At 31.1% G+C, this 9,917-nt stretch overlaps 1 protein-coding gene across 1 annotated transcript; it reads left to right on the top strand.

Moving 5' to 3' along the window:
- Positions 1 to 3,985: 3,985 nt before the first annotated feature.
- Positions 3,986 to 6,874, top strand: LOC127899345 (uncharacterized). Its single transcript, XM_052432702.1, has 4 exons — positions 3,986 to 4,231; positions 4,555 to 5,487; positions 5,605 to 6,517; positions 6,867 to 6,874. Exons 1-4 carry the CDS (start codon positions 3,986 to 3,988, stop codon positions 6,872 to 6,874), a joined length of 2,100 nt encoding a protein of 699 aa, XP_052288662.1.
- The last annotated feature ends 3,043 nt before the right edge of the window (positions 6,875 to 9,917 follow it).

Here is a 9,917-nt window from a genome sequence, read left to right as displayed (position 1 = left end):
TGTCTCCAACAAACAAGTGTCATGGGGCCAAAATCACTAAAACACCCGTTGGGCTCAGTACGCTTATATCTGGGGTTTAGACTTTCGATGATTGTTTCTCTCTCTCCTCTTAGATGCTCATACTTTTCGTTTTTCCAGTATCATTTTCTCTCTTATAGGCTGAAATTTCTCCATTTCTCTCTTTAAAACTCTACATCTCCTCTATGATACGTGTTTAATTTTAACATCCGTTTCTATTAATTTCTTTACACTTTGTTGTTTTCTTGAATTTCTTGAATCTTATAGTCTTTCATGTTTTGTAGGACTTTTAGAGGCAAAGAAATAAGGGGAAAAAATTGATGTGAAAAATAATCAAAATATAATTTTATGGATTCTAATTGGTTTTCGGATGAATTTTTTAGGCTCCACTTATATACTTCGGCTATATTAAACTTATGTTAAGGTTGAGGATCAGACTTGACCCAAATTAATTGTTGAAAGGCTGGCAAATTTCCTATTTAGGCTCTAATATTATTTAAACAAAAAAGGAGAGATTTTTAAGTTATTACACCATATGAGGACAAAACTATGTTGCCTCTATTATACCAAACACTCAATTTTGACATTTTATTTAGTAGCCCTATTCTTTTCTATAAATAATAAAAACTATAAGTTTAAAAATCTTACACAATAAATCCCAATTAAAATATGATAACTTCAAATTTGTAAAAACTTTATTTGACATTTTCTTTAGCAATCGCTGCTATTTTCTGTAAATAATTAAAATTATAAGTTTCTATAATTTTATATAATAAGCCCCAATTAAAATACAATAATTTTAAAATTCTTTAAAAAATTTATTATCTCTATCTCCTACTCAATCAATCCATCCTTTTTTAAATCTTAATTTATTCATTCTCATACGTATACTTCTTCTAAAATATCAAAAAAATAAAGAGATTTTTAATCACATAAATTAGATTAATTTCTTAAACACAAAAATCTCATAAAACTAATGCTTGTAGTCTCTTAAAAGAAATTTATTGTGTTTATATTTTCCTCTTTACCAATGTAATAAGAAAGGAGCTACATCTTACTTTTTATAATAAGATATAAATAATTAGAACCTACTCAATGCGGTTAAAGATGGTGGAATAAACTTATTTTACTAAAATTTAATCCTATTATAGTGGTTGGCATGAATACGTAAACTAAGAATAACACAACTTGGACCTACTAAATTATCATGTGATAATGATATTTTTACCTTAAAGAGACGCCTAGAATAAATTTTTTTAAGTTAAAATTTCTATCTTATATTAATAACACAAGAGAAAATGATTACGTTAGAAGGCTTAAAAGTTAGTTAATCTTTAATTTTTTTTTGAAATATAATTCTCCCATAATCCATTATTTTAAGTTATTATTCATTCTTTACAATTTTAAATTTACGTTTCATTTTTTTCAACTTTAAATTTAAGTAATAGAATAAATCTTATACAATTTATTTATTTTCACATTAAGTAAATAATTGAGATTATACTTTTCTAAATATTATATCAGCTCCATATATGTGATAAGGTATAAATAAGTTTAATAATTTCAAATTTGCATATAGAAATTTATTATTTTGAAAATAGCATTTATAAACTCTATAATGAAACTTAAACTACCATTCAAATACTTATTTAATATTTATTTATTTTTCATTTTAATATTGTCAAAATTTATATAAAACTTTATCCAATCTTGTGTTAAACTAAACACAAGATAACAATATTGTAATTCAATTGGTATTTTAAGTAAATGGACGTGGAGAGTATTTTAGCTAGTTAAAATAATCCATCCATATTTTTAATACTTAATTTTGTTCATTTACTAAATTACCCTTAATCCATATAAAGATAATAAATATTTTAATGGACTTATATGTAAAAGTTTTTGAAAACTAACCTTTCCTTATAATTTTTGAAAATATGAGGAGCTGCAACGTTAATAACCAAGTAATTAAATACTTGCCAGTGGAATAACTTTTGCAACTCTTCGGTTGAATCTAATGGTTGAATTACAAAAATGCAAAAAATAGGGTACCAAATTGATTGACACTAAAAAGTGTATATTTAATAAAGATAAAATTATTAGTTTTTCACTTATTGTATCGATTAATGCGTTCATTATTTCTAAATTATTTTAATACTCATCAAATATATTTTATGTTAAATTAATTTGTAATTTGTTAATTTTTATCTTGTAAATATTTTTCAAGAATAAAAGATGGAATTGGAATTGAAAGCGGAAACAAAGAAGAACTACTGGAACACAATTGAGGAGATCTAATAATAAAAAATAAAAAAATTTAAAAAAAATTTAAAAAAAATAAAAAACAAAAGAACAAAAGTATGTTGGTGATGGTCAGGAGGCAATCACGCCTCCTGACCATCACACAATTCAATATATATATATATATATATATAAAATATAAAAATAAAATAAAATATTAATATTAATAAAATAAAAAAGAAGATGATTTACTTTGCCTATAAAAGGCAAAGGGTGGCACGCCAGAGCGAGAAGCTAGAGAGAGCTATTTTTTGGAGAGCTTAAGTCGAGAGAGAATAGAGTGCAGCTGAAGAATTTCTTTATTTCTTTGTTTCTTTTCTTTTCTTTTCTTGTTTCCGTTTGTATCAATTTTGTTTGTAATATATTTCAAAAAGTTTATCAAATAAAAAGAGTGTTGTGTTTTCTTTCAATATGAGTAATTAATTTTATTAAGCTGAGGTAAAGGGTGAAGTTCAATGTTTCAAACTATTAATTATTATTATCTTCTCAAATGAGTTTTTAAGCTTATTTAATTCTTTTTTAATTATTTTTATATCATGTTAATTTATAAATCTCACTGGGTTTTATGATATTTTGATATAATGTCGACACATTAATATAGTGTGGCACATTAGGTACTTTATTCTATATTTATCCATACACATAGAATTAAATGATATAATAATTAATTGGTAAAAGTGAGGCAAAATATAAATGAGAGAGTATTAAAATTATAGTTTGAATACAGAGAGTGGATCCTAAACCTTAGCTTATTTTTAAATTGATTTCAAATAATTTCTTTTCCCCACAATTAATTTTCTTAGTTTTATTAGATTTAAACTCCCTGTGGTTCGACCTCAGTCTCACCGGGTTATATTATAACTAGACACTCTTATACTTGAGAGTAATACACTTTTGAGTCGTGTCAAGTTTTTGGCGTCGTTGCTGGAGAGTTTTCTAAATTTAGTGTTAGGTTGTCTTTACTTTATTTTTATTTTATTTTTATTTTTTTTGTTGTCTTTACCATCTTTCCATTATTCTATTTTATTCTCTTTTTATAAAACTTCAGTTAGCACCCATCTTCTTTTCAAACCTTAACATTATCCATAAAATTTATGAGAAACTTCATCTTAGCCCAGAAACCCTTACAAATCAGTCCCCAAATCAAATTTATTTCTTTAAATTTCGCAATTTACTTTCCGCATTTATTTTAAATGGTCGGTTCTACCGCCTGACTGTTATTTAAATTTTATTAATTTATGTATTTTTGTTTATATGGTCGGTTCTACTGCCTAGCATTTTAATTTCACTTTGCTAATTTATTTATATGGTCGGTTCTATCGCCTATCATTTTAATTTCAGTTTATTTATTTTTGTTCATTAATTTATTTAATTTTATGTTTTCTATATGGTTGGTTTTAAAATACCGCCTAAATTGTTTCTTTTAATTTATTTGTTTATGGCTGGTTTCACCGCCTAATTTATTTATTTTATTTATCTTCAGTTTGTTTATTTTTATTTCGCATTTTTTTTGCTTATTTAATTTCCAGTTTATTTTATTTCCTCAATTTTCATTTAGTGTTTTTGCATCACTAGTCTAGCACACATCATTAGCATTGCATGCGTCGTTGGTCTCGTACAAATAGTGGTAGATTAATAAAAAAAATCACCTTCACCACCCTTAAATATGGCTGATATAAGAGCTGAAAATTTTTCGAAGCACGAAAATGACAAAGCCTTGCAAAATCTTCATGAACAACCTAGGACCCGTAGAGACTTCATGCATCCTACTAGAACAAGGTCACCATCATGCATAGTTTTCCCTCCTGATGCATCACGTTTTAATTTCAAACCTGGTATCATTCAACTTCTTCCTACTTTTCATGGTTTTGAGTATGAAAATCTATATTTGCATTTAAGGGAATTTGAGGAAGTCTGTAACACATGTACTGATCAAAATTGTAGCATGAATATAATCAGGCTTAAGTTTTTTCCTTTCTCACTTAAGGATAAAGCTAAAACTTGGCTACAAAATCTTAGGTCAAAATCCATCAGAACTTGGGATGAAATGCAAGCATAATTTTTGAAAAAATTCTTCCCACCCACAGAACAAATTCATTCAAAAGACAAATCACTACTTTTACTCAAAAACCAGGAGAAACTCTCTACCAATGTTGGGATAGGTTTAAAGAACTACTTAACATTTGCCCATATCACGGTTTTGAAACATGGAGATTAGTGTCTTATTTTTACTAGGGATTAACATCTCAAGGTAGACAAGTCGTTGAAATTATGTGTAATGGTGAGTTTAGGGATAAAAGTCCTGACGATGCATTAGACTATCTTGACTATATAGCAGAAAATGCACAACACTGGGATATAGTTGGGTCTTATGAGTCATCAAGTAAACCTCAGTCATCTCCATTTGGTGGAGGCATGCATAACCTTAGGGAAGACCATGATTTTCAAGTCAAATTTGCATCATTAGCTAGAAAAGTCAAAGCATTAGAGTCGAAAAAGAATGATCATGTAAAGTCTGTTCAAAATATTTCATGTTATGTTTGCGATTCTACTGACCATTATACGCAGGACAGTCCAACTTTGCCAGCTCTGAGAGAAAGCTTGCATGAACAAGTAAATGTCGTTGACAATTTCAAAAGGCCAAATCCAAATCCATACTCTCAAACTTACAACTTTGGTTGGAGAAACCACCCAAATTTCAGTTGGAGAAATGACAATCATGCACAACCTTCACAACTAGTTCCTCCACGTCAAAATTTTCAAAACTCCCAGAGTTACCCATCATATGTCCCACCACCAAGAAAAACTCTGGAAGACATATTGCATTCGTTTATTGAAAAACAAGAGTCGATCAATAACCAAACGATGCAAACCTTAACCAATTTGACAGAAACTATCTCCAAACTTACATCTACTCTTACCATACATGAAAAAGGAAAGTTTCCTGCTCAACCTGAACTAAACCCCAAGAGTCAGCAACATCCTCAAATGGGAAATTCAGGAAACCAAAATATGAGTCAAGTCAAATCGGTTATAACCCTTCGTGGTGGTAAAGTGGTCGAAAAACACATTGTGGACTCTCGTGAAACTAGTAAAGATTCAATTTCAGAAAATAGGGAAGAGTCTATTGAACCTTTAGCCCATGAAGAAATAACCAACTCTCCTCCTGTACCCCCATTTCCTCAAGCACTAATCAAGCCAAAGAAATAAAACCACAGTCCAGAAATTTATGAAGTTTTTAAACAAGTTAAGGTCAACATTCCTCTGCTGGATGTCATTAAACAGGTGCCTTCTTATGCTAAATTTCTGAAAGATCTATGCACGGTGAAAAGGAAACATAAGGTGCAAAAGAGAGCTTTTCTAGCAGAACAGGTAAGTTCTATTCTCTCAACCAATAATGCTTTGAAATACAAGGATCCTGGTTGTCCAACTATTTCTTGCACTATTGGGGATCATAAAATTGGACATGCTTTACTTGATCTTGGTGCCAGTATTAATTTGCTTCCTTACTCAGTGTACCAACAACTCAATCTCGGTGAGTTTAAACCAATTTCTACCACTCTTTTACTTGCTAATAGATTGATTAAGGTTCCAAAAGAAATAATTGAAGATGTATTAGTCCAGGTCGATAAATTCATATATCCTGTGGATTTTATTGTTCTGGAATCGGAACCAATTGCTAATGAATGCAAACAAATTCATGTTATTTTGGATCGACCATTTTTAGCTACTGCTAATGCTTTGATAAATTGCAGGAATGGATTAATGAATTTATCTTTCGGCAACATGACATTGGAACTCAATGTGTTCAACATGTGTAAACAACCTCACCACCAAAAAGATGATGATAATGAGAATGAGGAAATTGATCTCATCGAGCCAATCATTGAGGAACACATTCAGGATGAGAATTTTATAAACTCTACTGAAATTTGTTTTGCTGATTCTTTTGAATCAAGTAAAGAATTAGATTGTGATACTGCTAACACATGCCCTACACTTGATTCTATGCAGGTACCTATAGGCGACAATGACCAATCGAACTTTGAAGATACGGTGCAACCTGAAGAACCAAACGAAGAGGAAGCACCAGAGCTCGAATTAAAGCCCTTACCAGAAAAATTGAAGTATGCCTATCTTGGTGAGCAGCAGACATATCCGGTGGTAATTTCTTGTCAACTCACGCATGATCAAGAAGGTAAGTTGTTATCTGTACTGAAAAGACATAAAACTGCATTTGGTTGGACCTTAAAAGACATAAAAGGCATTAATCCTTTCATTTGCACACACCGAATACACTTAGAGGAAAATGCCAAAACAACCCGTCAACCACAAAGAAGACTAAACCCTCATATGAAAGAAGTGGTAAAGAATGAGGTCCTTAAACAACTAGATGTAGGAATTATCTACCTTATCTCTTATAGTAAATGGGTAAGTCCAACTCAAGTAGTACCAAAGAAATCTGGAATAACTGTTGTAAAAAATGAAAAAGGTGAACCAATCCCAACACGAATTCCATCTAGTTGGCGCATGTACATTGATTACAGAAAATTAAATGATGCCACTAGAAAAGATCATTTTCCCCTTCCATTTCTAGACCAAATTCTCGAAAGAGTAGCCGGACATCTCTATTACTGCTTTCTTGATGGCTACTCTGGTTATTATCAAATCCCTATAGCCTTAGAAGACCAGGAAAAGACCACATTCACATGCCCATTTGGAACATTTGCATTTAGGAGAATGCCCTTTGGACTTTGTAATGCTCCTGCAACATTTCAAAGGTGCATGCTAAGCATTTTAGTGACATGGTTGAAAATTGTCTAGAGGTTTTTATGGATGATTTAACTATATTTGGTAATTCTTTTTATACATGTCTTGATAATCTAGAAAACGTTTTGAAAAGGTGCAAAGAAAAAGGACTAGTTTTAAATTGGGAAAAATGCCATTTCATGACCACTTCTAGAATTGTCTTAGGCCATATTGTGTCTTCAAAAGGAATTGAAGTTGATAAAGCCAAAGTTGAAGTCATTTCAAAATTACCCTCACCAAAGACAATTAGAGAAGTCCGTTCTTTTTTAGGACATGCAGGATTTTATAGGAGGTTTATAAAAGACTTTAGTGCCTTATCTAGACCAATTTATAACCTCTTAATAAAAGACACACAATTTGAATGGACTAATGATTGTCAGCAAGCTTTTAAAAAAATAACTACCCTTTTGACATCAGCCCCAATAATGCAACCCCCTAATTGGTCTTTGCCTTTTGAGCTAATGTGTGATGCTAGTGATTATGTTGTTGGCGCTGTTCTAGGTCAAAGAAAGGAAGGTAAGCCCTCTGTCATCTATTATGCAAGTAGAACTTTAAATAGTGCTCAAATGAATTACACTACAACTGAGAAAGAATTACTTACTGTAATATTTGCATTGGATAAATTTTGTTCGTATTTAATTGGTTCATCTACTGTTGTTTACTCTAATCATGCTGCTATGAGATATTTAATGTCAAAACAGGATGCCAAACCAAGGTTGATACGATGGATCTTGCTACTTCAAGAATTTAATTTGACAATCAAGGACAAAAAGGGCACTGAAAATGTTGTTGCAGATCATCTTTCAAGACTTACAAATGAGTCTTCAATTGAAACAACACCCATCAATGATTCTTTCCCTGATGAATTTTTGTTTTCTATAAACAAAATGCCTTGGTATGCTAATATTGTTAATTATCTTGCAACAGGTGAAATGCTATGTGACTAGAGTTCCCAAGACAAGAAGAAATTCTTAACAGAAGTAAAAAGCTTTTACTAGGATGCACCATACCTGTTCAAGTAGTGCTCCAATCAAATTTTTTGAAGATGCACACTAGACGACGAGGTAAGTAGGATCATTCAATTTTGTCATTCTGAAGCATGTGGTGGCCATTTTTCTTCAAAAAAGACAACTGCAAAAATATTGCAGTGTGGATTTTATTGGCCTACATTATTTAAAGATTCACATGCATTCTGTAAAATGTGTAAGAATTGTCAAATGGTAGGGTCTATTTCAAAGCGAAACATGATGCCTTTAAACCCCATCCTTATCATTGAAATATTTGATCGTTGGGGAATTGATTTTATGGGCCTTTTTCCATCATCATTTGGATTTGTATACATTTTGGTTGCTATTGATTATGTTTCAAAATGGATTAAGGTGATTCTTTGTCGGCACAATGATCACAAGATTGTGATCCCCTTTTTAAAAGAAAATATTTTGAGCAGATTTGGAATACCTCGAGCCATTATCAGTGATGGAGGTAAGCATTTTTGTAATAAGTCATTTGAGTCTTTAATGAAGAAATATGGAATTACACATAAGGTTGCTACCCCTTATCATCCTCAAACAAGTGGTCAAGTTGAATTAGCAAATAGGGAGATAAAATAAATTTTAGAAAAGACAGTTAATCCAAACCGTAAAGATTGGTCTTTTCGACTAATTGATGCACTTTGGGCATATCGTACTGCTTTTAAAACATCTTTAGGAATGTCACCCTATCGGCTTGTTTATGGAAAATCTTGCCACTTACCAGTAGAACTTGAACATAAATCATTTTGCGCCATTAAAGTTTTTAATTCAAATCTTGATGATGCTGGCAATGTGCGTAAATTGCAAATAAATGAACTTGAGGAATTAAGGAATGATGTATATGAGAATTCCAAAATTATTAAGGCAAGAACCAAATTTTTTCATGACAAAAGAATTTTTCGAAAAACATTTGAAATTGGTCAAAAAGTGTTGCTTTATAATTCTCGTCTTCATTTAATTCTAGGGAAGTAAAGTCAAAGTAGAATGGTCCATTTGTTATAAAATATGTCTATCCATATGGAGCCGTAGAAATTGAGAATCCAAATGATGGTGTCACATTTAAAGTTAATGGCCAAAAATTGAAACCATATCTGGAATACCAACCACATGAAGCAGATACCGAAATCCATTTGAGTGACCCACCAAAATTTTGATTAAGCCTTTTCATTTTAACGTTTTGTGAATTTGATTTACTGTTACTTTATCGTTTGAATTATTTGATTTTTTTTCTATTTCTTTTTCCCTATGCCTTGAATGGAGTGCATTGCATTTTTTTAATTGTGTGTTGTTTGACAATTGTGATCTAGCTCACCAAATTTTTATACTTGTCATGAGTACCTCCATGAAAAATTTCCTTTTCGATCATCTTAAAACACTTTTTCATGTAAAATTTCACCTGAGGAAATTACTCTGATTTTGTAAATTACATCCCATTTGGGATTTGCAACCACCAGCGCTAGTATCTCACGTGAAAGATCTAGAAAGACAACTAAAGGAAATAGAGGATGGTATTTATAATCTGCAATTGGAACTGGATTCAATAAAAGGACGAAGGTGAGTTATATTCCTTGCGTGTTTTCGTTGTTCTTTTTCACTTTTGATTTGATTTTGCAGATTTGATTCGTTTTGTTTTGATTCACTCTCCCGTATCAATGGCGGATAATGGTACTCCGTGACTTTTTAAGTCGGTATTCTCAGTTTCCCACAAGAACTGAAACCTCAATGTCAAGCATGGAAGAAATACAACAAAATTTGTAT

Source organism: Citrus sinensis, chromosome 8, assembly GCF_022201045.2.
Source record: "Citrus sinensis cultivar Valencia sweet orange chromosome 8, DVS_A1.0, whole genome shotgun sequence".
Lineage (NCBI taxonomy): Eukaryota > Viridiplantae > Streptophyta > Magnoliopsida > Sapindales > Rutaceae > Citrus > Citrus sinensis.
The sequence above is the reverse complement of the archived record's forward strand: the minus strand, read 5'-3'. Positions and strand labels throughout refer to the sequence as shown.